This window comes from Cetorhinus maximus, chromosome 8 (genome assembly GCF_964194155.1).
Source record: "Cetorhinus maximus chromosome 8, sCetMax3.hap1.1, whole genome shotgun sequence".
NCBI lineage: Eukaryota > Metazoa > Chordata > Chondrichthyes > Lamniformes > Cetorhinidae > Cetorhinus > Cetorhinus maximus.
This window is the reverse complement of record NC_135886.1, coordinates 60,298,145-60,321,503: the sequence shown is the minus strand read 5'-3', so window position 1 is coordinate 60,321,503 and position 23,359 is coordinate 60,298,145. Positions and strand designations below refer to the sequence as shown.

Here is a 23,359-nt window from a genome sequence, read left to right as displayed (position 1 = left end):
AGACACATATACAGAGGCAGGAATAAACACAAACATGAACATACACAGTCACAAATATCTTCATGTATAAACATGATTATGAAGATACATGTGTAAATACATAATCACAAATACACATATGTAATGACACATTTACAAATACACAGAGTTAGAAAAATACACATACACGGACACAGTTGGGAACAAACACCTGTACAAACATGGTTACAAACATACATGTACTCACATGGTTAGAGACTCACACACAGTCATGTATAGTCATGGTTGCAAACACAAACAGATAAACACACTGTTACAAACATGCACATGAACACATGTTTACAAACACACGTACACATGGTTACGAATGCTTGTGTATACAAACAGTTGTAAACACAAAATATGCATACACATACAAGGGCATACATGGTTACAAACACAGGCATGTAAACACATGGTTACAAGCAGACACAGAACAAATGCATGGATGAATACACACAGTCATAAATATATTCATGTATAAACATGGTTACAAGCACAACCATGGTTATAAAAGCATATCTGGTTATAAACAAATACCTGTATACAAACAGTCACAGGCACAGACAGTTACAAACACATATGTAAGACACAGTTGAAAAAAAAACACCATGCACCCAGTTACAAAATACATATACATGCATAGTTACAAACATAGAAATGAAGGGGCAAAATTACGAACATGCACATCGACATATGATAAATACACATGTGTAAACGCACATTTACAAACACATTCAGAAAGTTACAAAATCACATATGTACTCCACATTTAAAAAGCCATGTACACAATGAGTTGCAAACACACATGTGCACTGTTACATTTAAGCATGTGCACAAACATGATTGCAAACACATGTGCACACAGTTGCAAACACAGATATGTAAGTTTTTTATTCATTTATGGGATGTGGGCATTGCTGGCTAGGCCAGCATTTATTGCCCACCCCTAACTGCCCTTAAGAAGGTGGTGGTGAGCTGTCTTCTTGAACCGCTGCAGTCCCTGTGGTGTAGGTACACCCACAGTGCTGTTAGGGAGGGAGTTCCAGGATTTTGACCCAGCAACGGTGAAGAAATGGTGATATGTGGTTTGGAGGAGAATTTGCAGGCGGTGGTGTTCCCATGGATGTGCTGCCCTTGTCCTTCTAGACGGTAGAGGTTGTGGGTTTGGAAGCTGATGTCTAAGGAGCCTTAATGAGTTTCTGCAGTGCGTCTTGTAGGTGACAGAGTAATTGGCAGTGGGAATGCTGTCACCAGGGCTCCTGGCTCCATGGAGGGACTTTAATTGCTGCACGCCCCCCCAAGAGCTGCCCTGCAGGCCAATCAGAGGCTGGGAGCTCTCTGTTACTAGCAGCGCCACTGGGAGTAGTGGCTGCTACCGGTAATACACCTCACCAGGGATCGCCATTAGATCCCTGGAGAAAAGCAAGTGCGGACAGAATAGGTATCTCAGGTATGGGTCGCTGAGACGGAGTGGGGAGAGGCGTAGGTCAAAGGAAAGGGCTGGGGTTGGCACTCAGCGAGCATCCCACCTTCCGAATGCTGGGCACTCCTATGAGGCACTTAGTGCCTTTGAGTGAGTGACACCTTCTATTAGGCTGTAATAGGGTTTTTTTTATTATTCATTCACGGGATGTGGGCTTGGTTGGCTGGGCCAGTATTTATTGCCCAACCCTAATTGCCCTCGAGAAGGTGGTGGTGAGCTGCCTTCTTGAACCGCTGGGGAATTCTGTAATGGTGAAGCCATTGAATGTCAAGGGGCGATGGTTAGGTTCTCTCTTGTTGGAGAAGGTCATTGCCTGGCACTTGTGTGGCCTGAATGTTACTTGCAACTTGTCAGCCCAAGCCTGGATATTGTCCAGGTCTTGCTGCATTTGGACATGCACTGCTTCAGTATCTGAGGAGTTGTGAATGGTGCTGAACATTGTGCAATCATCAGCGAACATCCCCACTTCTGACCTTATGATGGAAGGTCATTGATGAAGCAACTGAAGATGGTTGGGCCTAGGATACTACCCTGAGGAACTCCTGCAGTGATGTCCTGGGGCTGAGATGATTGACGTCCAACAACCACAACCATCTTCCTTTGTGCCAGGTATGACTCCAACCAGCAGAGTGTTTTCCCCCTGATTCCCATTGACTCCAGTTTTGCTAGGGCTCCTTGATGCCACATTCAGTCAAATGTGGCCTTGATGCCAAGAGCAGTCACTCCCACCTCACCTCTGGAGTTCAGCTCTTTTGACCATGTTTGAACCAAGGCTGTAATGAAGTCAGGAGCTGTGTGGCCCTGGTGGAACCCAAACTGGGCATCAGTGAGCAGGTTATTGCTAAGCAAGTGCTGCTTGATAGCACTGTTGATGACCCCTTCCATTGCTTTACTGATGATCGAGAGTAGACTGATGGGACTGGCCGGGTTGGATTTGCCCTGCTTTTTGTGTACAGGGCATGTCTGGGCAATTTTCCACAGAGCCGGGTAGATGCCAGTGTTGTAGCTGCACTGGAACAGCTTGGCTAGGGATGTGGCAAGTTCTGGAGCACAAGTCTTCAGTACAATTGCGGGAATATTGTCAGGGCTCACAACCTTTGCAGTATCCAGTGCCTTCAGCCATTTCTTAATATTATCTGGAGTGAATCGAATTGGCTGAAGACTGGCATCTGTGATGCTGGGGACCTCCGGAGGAGGCCAAGATGGATCATTCACTCGGCACTTCTGGCTAAAGATTGTAGCAAATACTTCAGCCTTATCTTTTGCACTGATGTGCACCATTCATGATTGGATGTGGCAGGACTGCAGAGCTTATATCTGATCTGTTGGTTGTGTGGTCACTTAGCCCTGTCTATCACTTGCTGCTTATGCTGTTTGGCACAAAAGTAGACCTGTGTTATAGCTTCACCAGGTTGACACCTCATTTTTAGCGATGTCTGGTGCTGCTCCTGGCATGCCCTCCTGCACTCTTCATTGAACCAGGGTTGATCCCCTGGCTTGATGGTAATGGTAGAGTGGGGGATATGTTGGGCCATGAGGTTCGAGTGGGGGATATGTTGGGCCATGTGTTCGAGTACAATTCTGCTGCTGCTGATGGCCCACAGTGCCTCATGGGTGCCCAGTCTTGAGTTGCTAGGTCTGTTCAAAATCTATCCCATTTAGCATGGTGGTAGTGCCACACAACACGATGGAGGGTATCCTCAATGTGAAGGCGGGACTTGGTCTCCACAATGACTGTGTGGTGGTCACTCCCACCGATACTGTCATGGACAGATGTACCTGCGGCAGGCAGGTTGGTGAGGATGAAGTTAAGTATGTTTTTCCTTCTTGTTGGTTCCCTCACCACCTGCCGCAGACCCAGTCTAGCAGCTATGTCATTTAGGACTCAGCCAGCTCGGTCAGTAGTGGTGCTACTGAGCCACTCTTGGTGATGGACATTGAAATCCCCCATCCAGAGTACATTCTGCACCCTTTCCATCCTCAGTGCTTCCTCCAAGTGGTGTTCAACATGGAGGAGCACTGATTCATCAGCGGTACTTGATAATCAGCAGGAGGTTGCCTTGCCCATGTTTGACCTGATGCCATGAGACTTCAGGGGTCCAGAGTTGATGTTGAGGACTCCCAGGGCAACTCCCTCCCGACTGTATACCACTGTGCCACCGCCTCTGCTGGGTGTGCCCTGCCAGTGGGACAGGACATACCCAGGGATGGTGATGGTAACGGTGGTATCTGGGACATTATCTGTAAGGTATGATTCTGTGAGGACGACTATGTCAGGCCCCCAGATGTTAGTAAGGAGGACTTTGCAGGATCGACAGGGCTGAGTTTGTCATTGTCGTTACCGGTGACTAGGTCGATGTTGGGTGGTCCATCCGGTTTCATTCCTTTTTTTAGACTTTGTAGCAGTTTGATACAACTGAATGGCTTGCTAGGCCATTTCAGGGGACATGTAAGAGTCAACCACATTGCTGTGGGTCTGGGGTCACATGTAGGCCAGACCAGGTAAGGATGACAGATTTCCTTCCATAAAGGACATTAGTGAACCAGATGGGTATTTAGAACAATCGACAATGGTTTCATGGTCATCATTTGACTTTTAATTCCAGATTTTTATTGAATTGAAATTCCACCATCTGCTGTGGTGGGGTTTGAACCCAGGTCCCCAGAGCATCACCCTGGGTCTCTGGATTACTAGTCCAGCAACAATACGACTACTTCCTGCATGGCAAGCCCACAGCCCTTCACTGGTTGAACACCAGCAATGGTAGGATGAGGCCCTTAGGTAGGCATTCATTGCCCACCTAGTGGCCTCAGGTGTCCTAGCAGGAAGGCCCCCCCAAGCTTTCCCGTCCCAGACTTAATTATGAAGAGGTGGGGAGGCGACGGGGGTCCTCATCCTGCACCCTCCCACCCATTTAAACCACCCCCCGCCTCTAAATGCGCTTCTAAGGTGGGGTGGGGGGGGCATTAAATTCTGCCGTTTGTCTGTGTGTGAAAGAAACCATGTTTATATCTGTATGTGTTTCTATCTGTGTGTGACTAAAGTGTTTATATCTATGTTTCTAACCATGTCCAATCCATCTCCAAATGCAGCAAGGCCTGGACAATATCCAAGCTTGGGCTGGCAAGTGGCAAGTGACATTCAGGCCACACAAGTCTCAGGCAATGACCATCTCCAACAAGAGAGAATCCAACCATCACCCCTTGATGTTCAATGGCATTACCATCACTGAATCCCCCACTGTCAACATCCTGGGGGTGACCATTGACCAGAAACTGAACCGGACTAAGCATATAAATACTGTGGCTACAAGAGCAGGTCAGAAGCTTGGAATCCTGCGACGGGTAACTCACCTCCTGACTCCCCAAAGCCTGTCCATCATCTACAAGGCACAAGTCAGGAGTGTGATGGAATGCACTCCACTTGCCTGGATGAGTGCAGCTCCCACAACACTCAGGAAGCTTGATACTGTCCAGGACAAAGCAGCCCACTTGATTGGCACCACATCCACAAACATTCACTCCTTCCATCACCAACGCACATTAGGAGCAGTGTGTACCATCTACAAGATGCACGGCAGAAACTCATCAAGGCACCTTAGGCAGCACCTTCCAAACTCACGACGGCTACCATCTATATCGCCATTCCTTCACTGTCGCTGAGTCAAAATCCTGGAACTCCTTCCCTAACAGCACTGTGGGTGTACCTACACCACATGGACTGCAGCGGCTCAAGAAGGCAGCTCACCACCACCTTCTCAAGGACAATTAGGGATGGGCAATAAATTCTGGCTTAGCCAGCAACCCTCACATCCCATGAACACAAAGGTATGATTAAAATCGCAGACATGCACACACATGATCACAAACATACATTACATCGAGTGTAATTTTGCAGCAGTGATGGGGATCCTACCCCCTGGCTGGAAAAGACCCATGTTGCCTGCATTGGGGCAGACCCTCCAAACCACTAGTTCATCAGGTCGTTGAGAGACCAGTGGCTGGGGCTGAGGCCCCGCCCACCAATAGCTGTCACTAGCCAATCAGAGACCAGCAGTTCTTTTGCTCATCAGCATCACCAGGGAAGAGTTGAAAGGCATCCACCGAGGCCCAGGATCATGCAGCAAGCAGACCCCATGCTGGGTGGGGATTCACAAGGTGGGGGCCGCAGGGTCAGCGGTGTAGACACGTGTCAAGAAGTAAGCAGCAAGGGCAGCGGGTGACTCTCAGTGTTCACCTCCTCTTCCCGATGCCTAGTCCCTTGATCAGGCACTGAGTGCCTTTGAATGAGTGCCCCCACCCCGAGGAGATGATGAGCAGCTCACACAGTTTTACTTGTCACACTCCCTGTGAGGTAACAGCTCCACCTGCAGCTGGGTTAATACCAGCGGCAGCGGGATCAGGCCCTTAAGTGGTCATTAATTGTTCGTTTTAGGACCTCAATTGATGGCAGGGCGAGAAGTTCAAAAGCAGACCATCCTGCCCTGGACTTGATCGAGGTGGAGCCGGGAAGGCATTGGGGTGCTCACCCGTCACCCTCCTGCCTGACTAGATGCCAGGAGAGAGGGTAGAAAGTTCCACCTATGGTTGTAAACACATGTATGTACCCCCAGTTTCAAACACACCACATGTACCCCCAGTTTCAAACACACACGTGTACCCCCAGTTTCAAACACACACGTGTACCCCCAGTTTCAAACACACACGTGTACCCCCAGTTTCAAACACACGCGTGTACCCCCATTTTCAAACACACACGTGTACCCCCAGTTTCAAACACACGAGTGTACCCCCATTTTCAAACACACACGTGTACCCCCAGTTTCAAACACACACATGTACCCCCAGTTTCAAACACACACGTGTACCCCCATTTTCAAACACACACGTGTACCCCCATTTTCAAACACGCGTGCGTACCCCCATTTTCAAACACACACGTGTACCCCCAGTTTCAAACACACACATGAACCAGGATTTTCCGGTCATTGGTCGGGATCAGCAGGGTGAGTGGGAACAGCTGTGAAACGGACCACCACCCATGAGCAGGCCGTGACCGCGGTTTCACACTGGCGGGTTAATTAAGGCCCACCGAGCGTGAACGCTGGCTGCAGAGTGTCCGAGAAGGGGTGGGGCGGGGGCCTGTTGGCCGCTGGGTCCAATGGCGGCCAGTCCAAAAATGGCGCAGGCAGACCCAGGGAGGCTGCCCACTTTGGAACTGGTCCAAAGACATGGTCGCAAACGAGGATGTAGACGCCAGGCGGGACGTGAGGTCGGCTGGGCACCGGCCCCCCCAGTTTTCGGATGAGTGCCGTGCAGTTCTCCTGGAGGAGGTGGCTGTCAGGAGGGACATCCCTGTCCCGAGGCATGGAAGGAGGAGGCCACTGCACTTAACAAAAAGAGCATGGGAAAAGGTGGCAGTGCTGGTCAGCAGCCACGACGTTGTGTAGCAGACCGGGGTCCAGTGCCGCAAGAAATTTAATGACCAGCTATGCTTAGGAAGGGTGAGTGCCATTTGCATGGGTCAGTGTGTTGAAGTGTTTTGGGCTGGCCTTCCCCCGGTGGATCTCTGGTGTGTTAGAGTCTGAATACCAACTGTTAATGAGCTGTCCAGGGGGCTGAGCCCTGGCTGTTCGGACTGAGTGCCTTGTGGCTCCAAGGCCATGACTCAGATGTGCCCTGCCAGGTGATCCTCATTTGGGGTTGGCCGGGCTGCAATGGTGCTGCAGGTAGAGAGTGGACTAATCATACATTTGACGTAGTCTGCTTGGACTTCAGCAAGGCTTTTGATAAGGTCCCACATGGGACACTGATAACAAAGGTAAGAGCCCATGGGATCCAAGGTAATTTGGCAAACTGGATCCAGAATTGGCTGAGTGGCAGGAAGCAGAGGGTGATGGTCGATGGGTGTTTTTGTGACTGGATGCCTGTGTCCAGTGGGGTTCCACAGGGATCGGTGTTGGGTCCCTTGCTGTTTGTGGTACATATAAACGATTTAGGCTTGAATGTAGGAGGGTTGATCAGTAAGTTTGTGGATGAAACGAAAATTGGTGGGGTGGTAAATAGTGAGGAGGATAGCCTTAGATTACAGGAGGATATAGACGGGCTGGTCAGATGGGCTGATCAGTGACAAATGGAATTTAATCCAGATAAGTGTGAGGCGATGCGCTTGGGCGGGACAAACAAGGCACGGGAATACACGATATATGGTCGGGCCGTGGGAAGTACCGAGAATCAGAGGGACCTTGGTGTGCATGTCCACTGGTCCCTTAAGGTAGCGGGACAGGTAGATAAGGTGGTTAAGAAGGCACATGGGATACTTGCTTTTATTAGCTGAGGCATAGAATATAAGGGCAGGGAGGTTATGCTGGAACTGTATAAAACACTATTTAGGCCACAGCTAGAGTATTGCGTGCAGTTCTGGAATCCACATTGTAGGAAGGATGTGATTACAGTAGAGAGAGTGCAGAGGAGATTTACCAGGATGTTGCCTGGGCTGGAGAGCTTTAGTTATGAGGAGCGATTGGATAGACTGGGGTTATTTTCTCTGAAGCAGAGGAGATTAAGGGGGGAACATGACTGAGGTGTAGAAAATTATGAGGGGCATAGATTGGGTAAACAGGAAGGAACTTTTCCCCTTAGTGGAGGGATCAACAACCAGGGGCATAGATTTAAGGTAAGGGGCAGGAGGTTTAGAGGGGATGTGAGGAAGAATTTTTTCTCCAAGAGGGTGGTAGGTATTTGGAACTCACTGCCTGAAAGGGTGGTAGAGGCAGAAACCCTCATAACATTTACGAAGTATTTAGATGTGCACTTGTGATGCCATGGCATACAAGGCTATGGGCCTCATGCTGCAAAATGGGATTAGAATAGTTAGGTACTTGTTTGACCGGCGCAGACTCGATGGGCTGAAGGACCTTTTTTCAGTGCTGTAGACCTCTATGACTCTAAAGCTCTACGACTAATCAATGCTCCTCTGTTCTTTCAGGAGAAGACATCCCATAACAACAATGAGAGGTCACGGACTGGCGGAGGACCCCCACACCTCTTCATTCTCTCCCGGTCCGAGCAGGAAGACTTGGAGCTGGAGAGGTGCCATGTACTTCAGTCAACCGGCTGTGGTGAGGCTGGGGCGTCAGATGAATTTAAGAGTGCAGTGCCCAGAGGTGAGAGTTTCGGGTGGTGCAAGCATTCTTGCGTAGTCTCATCATTGACGGGAGCCTTCGGGGTCGATTCCCCATTGATCATTGAAAGATGATGGCACCATGATCCAGATCTCCATTGTCTCACCAGGATGCCTGACATGCACTTAAACTAATGACATGTCCTTCTTCTCCCTTAGACCTGCCACCAAGCAGCCAATCTCAGGACCTCCAGGAGATACTGAAACCAGAGGACCACCAGGCTCCAGAAGCATCACACCCGCTCTCTGAACCAGGCACCAGCGCAGATACCAGCACCTCGGTGGGCATTAAATCCTCGACTAGAATGTCGGTACACAGCGGTGAGGACACTTCACACTCGCTTGAAGTGCAGGCAGAGGCAGAGAGTGCCCAGGGCGCCGGCAGTCGGAGGACTGCTGGGAACCAAGAACATGCTCAGTCAGTGGCTGATGAGCCTATGGAGTCGTCCCTGAGGCAGCAGATGTTGGATGTCCAGCAGGGTGTGCGGGAGGGTCTGGTGGAGATACATGAAGGAATGCGTGCCATGGTCTGTATTGTGGAGGAGACCATGTGGAGCGTGAGAACTGCGTTGACCCTCATGGCCGAGCGCACTGCCTCCTCCATGGAGGTAGTGGTGACTCTCATGGACAGGCAGGTCCAGGGACAGAATCAAAGGTTCCTGGGGTTGTGCGCGGACTCGCAAACCCTCATACAGGCAATGACCTCAGATGGTCAGTGTCCGTATGGGAGATGGATGAGGCACCCAGTATCCCAGCTAGGTGCCCGTCCATCAATGGTGAGCAGGGAGGCCCAGAGCGCTTTCACATTGGCGCACAAGCTGCCTGTCATCTCTGTGGGCTCCTCTCAGGGCGCTCCGGATGATGGAAGCAGCTCCTCCGTCCCTCTGCCAGTGACGATGGCATCCGATGAGGCTGCGGTGACTGGGGAGATGCCAGCCATGGCACTGGCCACTCCCTTCCAGGCGGGGCCAGCACAGGCTCCACAGGCCAGAGGACGCTCGCCAAGATCATCAAGGCCAACAGGACAGCAGTCATCAGCTGTCTCCAATGCCGGTGCCAGCGGGTGGAGGGAGGGAGGGTGGGGGGAACCGAGACGTAGCACCCAAAATCTTAAGTTTAAAGCACCATAAGCACAAGAGGGGCTGGTCACGGGTGATCTTTTGTTCTCCATTTTTTTTTCCTTTTTTTAATGGTGTGACCATCAACGCCTGACATTGTTATGTTAATAATCTGTGAGTGCCAACGTTATATTACATTTGCTTTTGCCTTAATGGCCTGGGTATGTTTCTTTTGTAGGTGCAGGGTACACCAATATGTAATGCAGGACGTGGGTGGCTCAAAACTTTACTGCACAGGCACTGAGTGTATCTTGGGGGCAAAGGACAGGGTCATTTCTGAGATCCAGGATGGAGGCAGCAGCCCTGGCATGAGGTGGTAGCGCTAATTTGGCAGCCTAGCTGAAGGAGCATTGGATCAAGGGGCCCCTGCCTCCCTGGAGGTTATCGAGGTCTGCTTCCACACCCTCAGCATTCTCCTCACTGTGTTCCTCTTTTGACTCACTACTGGGTTCGTCCTCTGTGGCCTGTGGAGCTGCATCAAGATCCTCTACCTCCAATGGGTCCTCCCTTGCCAGTGCCAGATTATGGAGAGCACAGCATGTGACCACTATCAGTGACAGCCGCTCTGAGGGGTATTGTAGTGTTCCCCCTGAACGGTCCAGGCATCAGGAGTGCATCTTGAGAAAACTGATGGTTCTTTCTATCTCCGCCCTTGTGGAGGATTGGCTCCTATTGTACCGCTGCTCAGCCTCTGTTCTTACATGGTGGAGAGGCATCACAAACCGCCTTTCAATGGATAGCCCTTGTTACCCAACAGCCATCCATCCAGTTGGGCTGGAACAGTGAACAGCCTTGGCTCTTCGGATCAAACAGATAAAGAAAGCGTACGATCGGCACAAAGAACTAAGCACTGCAGATAGCCTAGACGAATATAGGAAGCGCAGGGATGAAGTAAGAAAGGAAATAAGGAAAACAAAGAGAGGACATGAAAAAAGATTAGCAAGTAAAGTTAAAGATAACCCAAAGATGTTTTACCAATACATTAATGCTAAAAGGTTAGTTAAGGAAAAAGTGGGACCTATCAGAGATGAAGATGGAAACTTGTGTGTAGATGCAGAGGCTGTGGGAAGGGTTTTGAATGAATATTTTGTCTCCGTGTTTACAAAGGAAAGGGAGGATGTAGATACAGTAGTCCAGGAGGAACACTGCGAGATATTGGACGGGATAGTCATAAAGAGAGAGGAAGTACTCGAAGGGTGGAAATCCTTGAAAGTTGATAAGTCACCAGGGCCAGATGGATTGTTTCCGAGGCTGCTGAAGGAAGTCAGGGAGGAAATAGCAGATGCTCTGAGGATGATTTTCCAATCTTTACTAGATACAGGGGAGGTGCCGGAGGACTGGAGAAACGCAAACGTAGTTCTATTGTTTAAAAAGGGATCAAAGGAAATGCCAAATAATTATAGGCCAGTTAGTCTTACATCGGTGGTGAGCAAATTAGTAGAACCAATCCTGAGAGATAGGATTAACTGTCATGTGGAAAGGCATGGACTAGTCAGGGATGGTCAGCATGGATTTGTTAAAGGAAGGTCTTGCCTCACAAATTTGATTGAATTCTTTGAGGAAGTGACAAGAAGGGTTGATGAAGGTAGTGCAGTGGATGTTGTGTACATGGATTTTAGCAAGGCATTTGACAAGGTCTCACATGGCAGATTGGTCAGGAAAGTAAAAGCCCATGGGATTCAGGGTAATGTGGCAAACTGGATAAAAGGTTGGCTTTGTAACAGGCAACAAAAGGTAATGGTCGATGGATGCCCTTGCGAATGGAAAGTTGTCTCAAGTGGTGTTCCACAGGGCTCAGTGTTGGGACCCTTGCTGTTTGAGTTATATATTAACGATTTGGTTGTGAACGTGGGGGGCACGATTGGGAAATTTGCAGATGATACAAAGATTGTCCGAGTAGTGGATAGTGTAGAGGATAGCCATAATCTCCAAAATGATATAGATGGGTTGGTGGAGTGGGTGATAAAGTGGTAGATAGATTTTAACATAGAGAAGTGTGAGGTCCTACATTTAGGGAGGTCAAACAGTTACAGGGATTAACAATAAATGGGAATATACGAAGGGGGGTAGATGAAGTGAGAGATTTTGGCATATACACAGGTCCCTGAAGGCAGCAGTTCAAGTAGACAGGGTAGTAAAGAAGGTATATGGAACACTCTCCTTCATTGGCAGAGGTATAGAATATAAAAGTAAGGGTATAATGTTGGAATTGTATAAAACACTGGTGAGGCCACAACAGGAGTATTGTGTGCAGTTCTAGTCACCACATATAGGAAAGACGTAATAGCTCTGGAGAGAGTGCAGAGGAGGTTTACAAGAATGTTGCCAGGGTTAGAAAAGTGTAGTTATGTGGAGAGATTGGATAGGTTGGGGTTATTTTCCTTAGAACAAAGAAGGCTGAGAGGTGACTTGATTGAGGTGTACAAAATTATGAGGGGAATAGGTAGAGTGGACAGGATAAAATTGTTTCCCTTGGTGGAGAATTCTAGAACCAGGGGGACATAGATTCAAGATAAGTGGCAGAAGGCGGGACATGAGGAAGAACTTTTTTATGCAGAGGGTAGTGGGTGTTTGGAATTCACTGCTCAAGTTGGTGGTAGAGGCAGAAACTCTAAACTCTTTTAAAAAGTACCTGGATCTGCACCTTAAGTGCTGTAAGCTGCAGGGCTATGGGCCGGGTGCAGGAAGGTGGGATTAGAAAGGTCACCTGGGTGTCCTCAGGCTGGCATGGACAAGATGGGCCGAATGGCCTCCTTCTGTGCTGTGACTTTTCTATGGTTCTATGGTTCTAACTGGGAGTGTCTCAGGATGTAAGCGTCATGGGAGCTGCCTGGGTACCTTGCACAGACTTGCAGAATCTGCATCCTGTGGTCACATACTATCTGCACATTCATGGAGTGGAAGCCCTTCCTGCTGACGAAGGCACCGGGTGCACCCACTGGCGCCTTGATGGCCACATGTGTGCAGTCGATTGCACCCTGGATGCGAGGGAACTCAGCAATCGCTGTAAAGCCTCTGGCTCGCTCAGCCTGGCTGGCCTCGCCCTTATGGAAATGAAGGAAAGTTAATACCCACCTGAACAGAGCGTCTGTCACCAGCTCGATGCAACTGTGGACAGCTGATTGGGAGACTCCACACAGACTCTCCCACTGACCCTGGAAAGTGCCGGAGGCATAGAAGCTGAGAGCCACTGTGACCTTCAGCGCCACTGGCATGGGGTGTCCACCCATACTGTTGGAGCTGATCTCAGGCCCATTCATCTGTCAAATGGAGGTCACGGTCTCGCTGGAGAGGCAGATCCTCCTTCAGCATTGCACCTCGTACATATTGAGGTAGCTGCATCACCGCCTGTAACCTTGGCAGCAGGATAATGGTGTCCTCTGTGGCCCTTTCCACCTTGGACTTCCTGCTGGCCCTGTGTCTGTGCCTGTCCTCCCACAGGTCCCTTCCCTGGAAGCTGCAGAGGGACACCTTGCCTCCTCTCCCTTCTGCCCCTCTCTTCCTCCTCAGAGGAGGTGCCTCTCGCAGAGACAATAATCCCCATTACCAGGGTAAGGGAAGGTCGGTCTGATACCTGGAAGGGTTCACATGGCCTGAATCCTCTAGGGGCCTTGGAGACACCAATGAGTCCTGAAATGAAGCCTGGAAATGCTAAGAATGAAACCCCGAACAGAGATGAAGCTGCCAAGTACCAGTAAGCCACCAACTGCAAACTATCTACCAAGCTCCTCACTGCTCAGACTGGCACTGCTGCTGACCCTTTTTATCGCGCCAGTGGATGAGGTTTTGCAAATTGTTGGCTGGCCACCTGCCGGTTTTGCCCATACGACGAGCGCAAGATCGCACTGGCTATAATAAATCAGCATCAGTTGGGTTCTTAAGGGCCTTAACTGGCCTCTTAATGAATGGCAGGTGCGGCTCAGACCACCACATGCACCTGCCGACCAAATTATCGCGCGAGTGCATGATGATGTCTGGATGCTCACCCGAGGACAGCGCACAACATTTTACGCTCGAGCATGTCAGGCGCACGCCCGCACATTGACAGTAAAATTCTGCCCATGTACCCCCTGTTTCACACACACACACACACGTACCCCCGTTCCATACACTCAGATACACACAGACACACACGTACCCCGTTTCTCACACACACATACACGTACACGTACACCCTGTTTTTCACACACACACTCACATGTACCCCCTGTTTCACACACACACACACACACACGTACCCCCAGTTTCACACACACAGATACACACACGTACCCCCTGTTTCACACACACACACACACATGCACGTACCCCCAGTTTCACACACATAGACACACACACACACACACACACACATATATACTCCGTTTCACACACACACATATACCCCCAGATTGACACACACACACAGATACACGTACCCCCCGTTTCTCAAACACACACACACGTATCCCCAGTTTCACACACACACATACCCCCTGTTTCTCACACACACACTCACATGTACCCCCTGTTTCACACACACACACACACACACACACACACGTACCCCCAGTTTCACACACACAGATACACACACACACATGTACCCCCTGTTTCACACACACATGCACATGTACCCCCTGTTTCACACACACAGGCACATGTACCCCATGTTTCACACACACTGACACGTACCCCCAGTTTCACACACTCAGACACACACACACACACACGTACCCCGTTTCACACACACACACACACATACCCCCAGTTTCACACACACACGCACATGTACCCCCTGTTTCACACACACACACACGTACCCCCTGTTTCACACACACACACATACCCTGTTTCACACACACACACACATACCCCCTGTTTCACACACACGCACATACACACACACGTACCCCGTTTCACACACACACACACACGTACTCCCTGTTTCTCACACACGTACCCCCTGTTTCACACACACACACACACACGTACCCCCTGTTTCACACACACACACACACACCCCCTGTTTCACACACACACACACACGTACCCCCTGTTTCACACACACACACATACACACACACGTACCCCGTTTCTCACACACACACACACACACACATTTACCCCCAGTTTCAAACACACACACACATGTACCCCCAGTTTCAAACACACACATGTACCCCCAGTTTAAAACACACACACATGTACCCCCAGTTTAAAACACACACACACATTTACCCCCAGTTTCAAACACACACACACACGTACCCCCAGTTTCAAACACACACACAAATTTACCCCCTGTTTCAAATACACAAATATGGTTACAAACACATTCAATCACATGGGCATAAACACATATGAACACATATGCCTATGTATAACCACAGTCACAAGCACACATGTACACACGTGGTTCCAACAGGTACATGTATAAACTTAGTTACAAACACACCGTTGTAAATGCCTGGTCACAAACACTATTGGGTTTCTTTGAAGCCATTCTGGAGGGGGTGGAGGTGTCTTTCATTCAAAATCACTCTGTGCCTGATCGAGGGACCTGCGAAGAGCCACGCTCCTGTCCTAGCTGACGAAGACCCCTGCCCATCACACAACCTCCATCCCAGAACCCCACTTCCCACCAACACTTTCCTGTAGCCTGGTTCCCTTGGTGACCCTGGGCCTCGATGGGAGCATTACCAGCAGCAGTCACTGCCTCCCCAGTGCTGCCCAGCAATGCACAGCTGTTGGCCTTTGATTGGCTGGCAGCTCTTAGGGGGCGGGATAACCATTCCTTGATTCCAGGGAAGGCCCGTCACTGGCCTGTCAGGTACCTGACTGGCACTTTAAGCAGCGAACCTTCCTGAAAAGGGGCAATGTAGGGTTGTCACCAGCTCCTCAGCCATTAGACAAAACCCAGGACACCTATACACACGCATGTAAACACATGGGAACAAACACGCATGAACACACAGGCAGCTAAAGATACAGCCACCAATGGTGGAGTGATGGGAAATGCACAAGATGCCAGACTTGGAGAGAGCTCAAAGGACTGTATGTCTGGATGAGGTTATCGAAATAGGGAGGTGTGTGGTCATGGAGGGATTTTAAAACAAGGACAAGAGTTTTAAAATACACAGTGACATTTACCCGTAATGCGCAGTGGATAGAATGAGGTTCATTTGAGAATGTTCCCCCATGGATAAATAGCTGACTGGTTTCTGTTGGTGAGACCAACCTTTACCAGGCTTTTCTCAGTTACTTAAAATTGTGTTACAACAGAAGACAATGGTACAAGTACTAACATTACTGACTGTTGGAGGCCCACGTCAGTGGGTCTGGATCCAGCACAGGGTGCTGTCTTCAGCAGTGCTGAGCAAAGGAGTAAGGCGATAAATAGTAATAGATTCGAGTGCTGTTCGAGTGGGTGCTGGTTACCTTTCTGGACTAGATACCCAGCAAACTGAGAATTCAAATTCAATTTGAAAAATCTGCAAATAAAAGTTGGTCACAGTGCAGGTGACCATAAAGTTGTAAGATTGTTGTAAAAACCCGTCTGGTTCACTAATGTCCTTTAGGGGAGGAAATCTGCCATCCTTACCTGGTCTGGCCTACTTGTGACTCCAGGCCCACAGCAATGTGGTGACTCTTAAATGACCTTCGAAATGGCTCAGCCAGGCACACAGTTGGATCAAAAAATGGTACCAGTCGTTCAAGATGGCTCACCCCCAGTACCTTCTCAAGACACTAAACATCTGAGCCACTCGCATCCCACAAATAAATACAACTAAAATGAACTGATGACAACTAATCAGTGTTTTGGAATTCTTGGTAAGAAGTGGAGTTTGCAGTAGGATGTAAGCAGCCCTGATATGGCCACTGGAAATTAGGAATCGATAGTTTGAATAACGAGTGATTTGAGTTTAAATGACAGGAATAATGGACGATTCTTTACCTCATGGTGTAGAGCAAGGTCCCGTTGTCCACCAGCCTCAGCAGTTTGTTTGGAGTGGTCATGTTGTGTGCCACTGACTTCTTTCCATTGTGAAAGAAGGTGTCTGGAGTCCAGATCTTGCTGGCAAGAAGGTTGTTTAGTGGCAATATGCGCATGGGCCCTTTAAATTTGAGCCGTTCGTCCTTCCAACTCTGTCGGAAAAACACGTCAACGGTGTACTCCTGTATTCAGGAAAAACAAGGAGATGGTTAGGAGCACAGTTTGTTTTCTCAGCTTGTCCCTATACCTGTACCTATCATCACTTCCCAGTGCACCAAACCCTTTCATCAATGTTGCCAAGCAAAGAATGAATTCTGTTCACCAACAATATTTGTATCAGTGCCACTGATTAAGCTTCAGTTTGTACTGTGATATAGAATATTGGAATGATTACAGCACAGACAGAGGCCATTTGGCCCATTGTGTCTGTGTCAGCTCACTGCAAGGGCAGCTCAGCTACTTCTACTCATCTGCCTTTTCCTCTTAGCCCTACAATTTCTTTTCTCTTCAGGTAACAGTCTAATTCCCTTTCGAAAGCTCTGATTGAACCTGCCAACACAACACTCACAGGCAGCACTTTCCAGATCCTAATCACTCACTCCATAAAAAAAGATTCTCCTCATGTTGTCATTGCTTCTTTTACCAATCACCTTAAATCTCTGCCCTTTGGTGCCAAAAGGTCTCCATTTGGAGAGCCAGTGAAAACATGATGGGCTGAATGGCCTCCTTTTGTGCTGTTAAAATTCTGTGATTCTGGTTTTCAATCCTTCCCCGAATGGGAACAGTTCCACCCTATCTACTCTGTCCAGACCTCTTGATGATTTTGAATATCTCTATTAAATCTACTCTCAACCTTCTGTTCTCCAAGGAAAACAGTCCTAACTTCTCCTACCTGAAGTCGTTTATATATAGTAGTATTTTTGTAAATCTTTTCTGCGCTCTCTCTAATGCCTTCACATCCTTCCTAAAGTGTGTTGCCCAGAGCTGGATGCAATGCTCTAGTTAAGCTGATCCGCTGTTTTATACAAGATCACTGTAACTCCCTTACCTTCATTCTGTAGACCCCAATTTAGGAAGCCCAGGGATGAATTTATGCCCCCTACCAGCCCCCACCCCAACCAGCATATTTGACCTCCAACCTATGTTCCATATTAGAGTGGGTGGTGTAGGTGTCAGGCAGGCTGCTTGCCCTTAGGGCTATTGTGGCCTCTAAGTAGCCAATTACTGGGCACTTGGAGGCAACATTCCTGCCCAAGATCATACCCCCTCTTTAAGCATCACCGTCCCCACCTCCCGAGCCCTGGCCTCTTAAATCCAGCACCCTTCCCCCACTCTCCCCGGCAAATCATCTGCAAATTTTGAAACTGTGCCCTAAATCTAGGTCTAGGTCATTAATCTATATCAGGGAGAGCAAGGGTCCCAACGCTGAATCCTGGGGAACTCCACTACAAACCTTCCTCCAGCCTGAAAAACATCCATTAACCTCCACTTTCTGTTTCTGTCACTCAGCGAATATTGTATCCATGGCCAGAATTTTATGTCTCGCTGGCGGGCGGGCCCACACCCGGCCCAAACAGATGTGAAATAGTGAGCCTCCCGACCCGCCAACAATTAAGCCCGTTAACAATGCAATTAACAGCGATTTGACATGGCCCGTCTACAATTATGATTGGTTGCAACTGTGATTGTACTCGAAAAGAGTTGCAATCTGTGACTGTTGATAACTCGAAAGAGTATTGTACATAAACTCGAGGTGTCAGCTGTGGCTCAGTTCATAGAGGTGTCAGCTATGGCTCAGTTCATAGCACCCTCGCCTTTGAATCAGAAGGTCGTGGGTTCATGTCCCACTCCCAGAAACCAAGAACTGTGAATGTACTCGAAAGAGTTACATGAGATCTGTTGATAACTCGAAAGAGTTACAATTATGGTTGGCGGATGGGCCATTCTCCCGAGCAGCCTTCACATTTTTATTCAAACCTCGACCCAGGGCAGGATGAAATCTCCATGGGGAAATAAAACAGAAAGAGATATCTGGGGACTAGTTTTTTTATGAGTTAGGCTTTCAGGAGCTTGATTGTGCTACATGGACATATTTTGCAGCATTGCTGTCGTTTCCTTTAGTCTGTGGAGGTCTGCAGCTGTCTGCCTGCAGGGAGTTCACTCGAAGCGCTCACCGCACGCTCAGTTAGCTAAGCGCTTGCCCTCTTCCTGCCCCCACCCCAGCAGCGCCGAGCACTTCTCAGCGCGTGTTTCGTGGTGGTTGGACGTTAATTTGCCAGCCAGCCTGAAATCGCGGGCGGGGCCGATTGCGGCCAGAGGCCCATTTCCCGTCTGCTTCTGGACCTGCCTAACACGGGTGCCCACCGAATGAAAAATCCAGGCCCCAGGAGGGGTGTTAATTTAAACAGCCCTGATTTCTCTTCTCACCACCCGTCCATAAACAGAAAGGTGTTGGGTTTTCTTCCTCCTTTATAAGTGGTGGCATGTTTCCCAACTCCTCGGTTTTGTTGTGATCCAATTTCTATTAATAAACCCACAGAAAATTTGTGATAGGATGAATTCAGAAATTTACTTTATTTGCACATACTCAAACACGGGAGGAGGGTGGCAACGCTGTCTCCTTTTCACTCATACAATAAAAGAGAAAGAAAGATTTACAGGGCAAAGACCACAAAGAAAAGAATGATTGTTTCACATGAATCCAGAGTCCATAATTAAAGTCCAATGGCAGATTCAGGCTGACCTGATGCTGGATAATTCAGTTTTCCAGTACAGCTGACTTCCACAATGAGGCAAGCACACAGAGATGGACCAGTCTTGTAGGCAATAGCACAGAAGTTCCTGTAGAAACATTATAGATGCAGCCACGTATTCACACCCGGACAGAGCCCCTTTTCTGTGCTGCTGCTTGGCAGTGGAACATGTCAGACTGAGCTTTGCAGTATAGCAAGACAGTATAACTGTTTCTCCCAGCTAGTGGTTCATGTCACGTGACTCCCATCTCTCCACACCACCTTTGACAAAGGACGTGTATTCCTCCTCTGGGTCTCTGATGTTGCTAAATGTCCCAATCATTAAGAATTGAAAGGAAGATTTCAGGGCTTTTTGGCCCAGCAGACCAGTAGACTCCAGTTGGCAGCCTGGCTTCTGAAATGCAGAGAGTCTTTGTGTAGTGCTCTTTAAAGTTGGTCTCTGCTGTCCACAGGGTGTTTCGGTCTCTTCAGAGACAACAAGGCGTAAACTTCTTTGAAACTGTCAAATAGCTCTTTTGTTCAGGGTCAAGACAGACATAGCTTCAGCCATTTTAAAAGGTAGAAATCAGCCATGAGGATGTATATAATATACTTGATAAAAATATAAAGTGTGAGGTCTCCAAACCCTGACACTACTGCCCCTTTTATTCCATAAGATTCAACTTTGCTCACAAATCTGTTATGTGGCTCTGTATCAAATGCCTTTCAGAAGCCATTTAATATCCACTGTGTTTCCTTCTGTCCCATTGGTTTTCTGGGCTATAAAAGTTTAACTTGTTCCGTCAACCAAAAACTGTCAAACTGAATATTCTCAATTAATTTAAGGGTAAATTAGACGAGGACATGATGGGGAGGGGAACGGAGGGTTATGCTGATAGAGACATAGGGCGGAATCATCCGGACCCCTTTGTGAAACCAGTTTGTGATCGTCCGTTCCACCCGTCAATGATGGGCCGTGTTTCCCACCGCCGGACGTCAGGAACATCATTTTAATACGTTTGCACCTAATTAGGAGCCCTGCTTGCCAGAACCATCCCCCCACGTCAAATTTACCGCCCACATCGGCGTGACTTCAGAACGGCGGCTTCACACTGCCTTTAAAAGGTTTGCACCTGGCGAGCTGAACTTCGAGAGGAACTCGGGGGTGGAGTGTACACAACCTTGCACAGCTCTCGTGAGGATCGCCCGGGGGACATCAAGGAAGAGGCTCCGCTCATTCAGGGGTGGGGGGGGCACAGGCAAGTCACTTTTTCAGCTGGCTTTCAATGCAGTGCTGGGGCAAGAGCTCCAGTGTGGGTCAGGCCAGGGTGGTGGAGTGGGGGATTGGAGGTAAAGGCAACACAGACTGAAGGAAGTGCACAATTACTTGCCGGGGTGAGGAGTTGGGTGGGGAAGGTGGGGGGGTGGGAGGGGGAGTGTCCACGCACTTGAGAAGCTTGTCAAAAGTGAGCATTCTTCTGCAGCTGAGGCCGTTCAGCAGCAGCTTCATTGACACGCTTGGAGCCGGGCCTCTGAAGCTTTGCTGCCCACTCAAGCAACACAAAAGCATGAAAGTGCCACCAAACACTCCAGAACTTTTCACCCTTCAGGCGCAGACTGCAAATTAATGTGTGTTTTAGGGGCAGCAGAGCAATTGGCCGACTGGGCAAGTTGTGGAATCCCCTTGCGAAAGCTGGCCATGGAGCCGTCAATGATGGAGGTGCTCACAGCCCCTTGCAATGTCTTTATTAGGCTTTGGACCAGTATCCCTCATGGTCCAAGCTAACAGTGCAGCCTTGCAGTGTGGGTTAGGAGAATGCCTGAGCTGAGAGCACATCATGCAGTCCAATGGGCAAAGCTGCTGCCAATCGGTCAGGTGGAGTGGGGCGGAGGTGGGTGGGGTTTTGGACAGCCATGAAGTGCGCTAAACACTGGCCATCCAAGTGGTGGCCAGCATTCTCCGACATGTGTGAATGTGCCTTCACACTTAACCAAGAGAGATCCTGAGGACGCGTATGCTAACCCATGCAACTCTCTCTTCAATCCTGCAGGAGGAGAACATCAGGATCATGGAGCCTGGTGATTTAGCAGTACGCCTCATGCCTTACAGGGAGTAGAGAAGAAGGGGAAGAGCGCAGCAGAGGTCCCTGGCTTAGCGAAGGGAGGAGCGCCTCCCTCAACATGAAGGTATAGCAGGGCCTGCTGTGCAAGCAGCTGAAGATCGACAGAGAGCTGTCACTCGTAGACACCTAGCTAGACCCAGGGTCTATAGATGGCGCTTGTCATTCCTGCAGACGACTAAGAACCAGTGTCGCTGAAGACTGCACATGTTTAGGGAACTGGTCGGTCACATATGCCACCTGCTGCAGGTTTTGGTGCCATGGGGACATGAAGGGCATCCACTGCCAGTGGTCCTGAAAGTGACTGCGGCACTCAATTGTTATGACAGTGGCTCCTTCTAGGTTTCTACAGGTGACCTGTGTGTGATCTTGCAAGCTTCTATGCACAAGTGCATCTAGGAGGTCACAGACACCATCTTCAGGTAGGTACACAACTTTCTGCATTTTGCCCAGGATCAGAAAAGCCAGGAAGCAAGAGCACTGGGATTTGCCCAGATCTCAGGTTTCCCACAGACGCAGGGTGTCATCAACTGTCCTCACATGGCGCTCAGATCTCCGTGGCAACAAGTGGTCAACTACGTCAACCACAAGGGCTTCCACTCGCTGAATGTTCAGCTGGTCTGCGAGCACTACAAATGGATCCTGCAGGTCTGCGCATGATTCCCAGCGAGTACGTATGACTCGTACATACTCAGCAGGTCTCAGATCCCTGACGTCTTTCAGGGTCCACAGAGGCTGTAGGGTTGGTTCCTCCGGGACAAGGGCTACTCAGAGAGGCTGTGACTGATGACACCTGTGCGGTGGCCTCAGACTGCAGCAGAGAGAAGGTCCACCAAGGCTCATGCCACATCCTGGACTTTGGTGGAGCAAACAATAGGCATTTTGAAAAAGAGGTTCCAGTGCCTCGACAGGTCTGGTGGACCACAGCAATACAGACCCCAGAGGTGCATAGATATTCACATAGCCTCTGAGAATGTCTGCCTCCTGTCTGGTCGAGGGCAGCTTGTTTGCGCTCTATGATCAGGGTCATATCATGGAGATACAGCCGTGAAATTTAAATGCACCTGATCCTTTGTCCACCTTCAGCACCTGACCCCTTCAGGAGTACAGTGTTACTGGTTACAGATGCTGGTGTGATGGGGGCCAGCCCCTCCATAAAGGCACTGAGAGCACATCGAGAGAATGATGGAGCTCTGTGGCGCCTGCCCACTACATTCTGGCAGCAATGACCAGCACTGCCAAGGTGCAGGTATCAGTAATGTTTCCAGGGAGTGTGAGGCTGGATCATTGCTTTGGTCTGAAGGCTGCACAGAGCACAGGGAAGAGGCCCTGGACTGAGACACCTGTCTTTATCTTGTGCAGGAAGGTTTCACATCCGAATGACAAGAACACTGCTCATCAGAACAAGGAGCCACAGGCAGGGAGACATTCTTGAGAGTTTATTAACAATAGTGAACAGTATGTACAAGTGATTAACACCCATGCACAGGCTGTGCTCCTTGATAGGGCTCAGGGGCAGCTTGTTCCTGCCGGAGTGGGAGCTGTTGCTGTGTTGCAGTGTGCTGGCTGTGGCTGCTGCTGCTGCTGCTGCTGGGAGAGGTACACCCTGCTGCTGCTGCTGGGAGAGGTACACCCTGCTGCTGCTGCTGGGAGAGGTACACCCTGCTGCTGCTGCTGGGAGAGGTACACCCTGCTGCTGCTGCTGGGAGAGGTACACCCTGCTGCT

The 23,359-nt window shown here is 49.3% G+C and overlaps 1 protein-coding gene across 1 annotated transcript in view; it reads right to left on the bottom strand.

Annotated features, from left to right (window-relative positions):
- LOC144683662 (gamma-aminobutyric acid receptor subunit alpha-3-like) overlaps nt 1–23,359 on the bottom strand; it is a 590,228-nt gene that overhangs the window by 236,188 nt on the left and 330,681 nt on the right. The window contains exon 5 of the mRNA XM_078546915.1: nt 16,743–16,963. Coding sequence (XP_078403041.1) covers nt 16,743–16,963 — 221 coding nt within the window. The remainder of the gene's footprint in view (nt 1–16,742; nt 16,964–23,359) is intronic.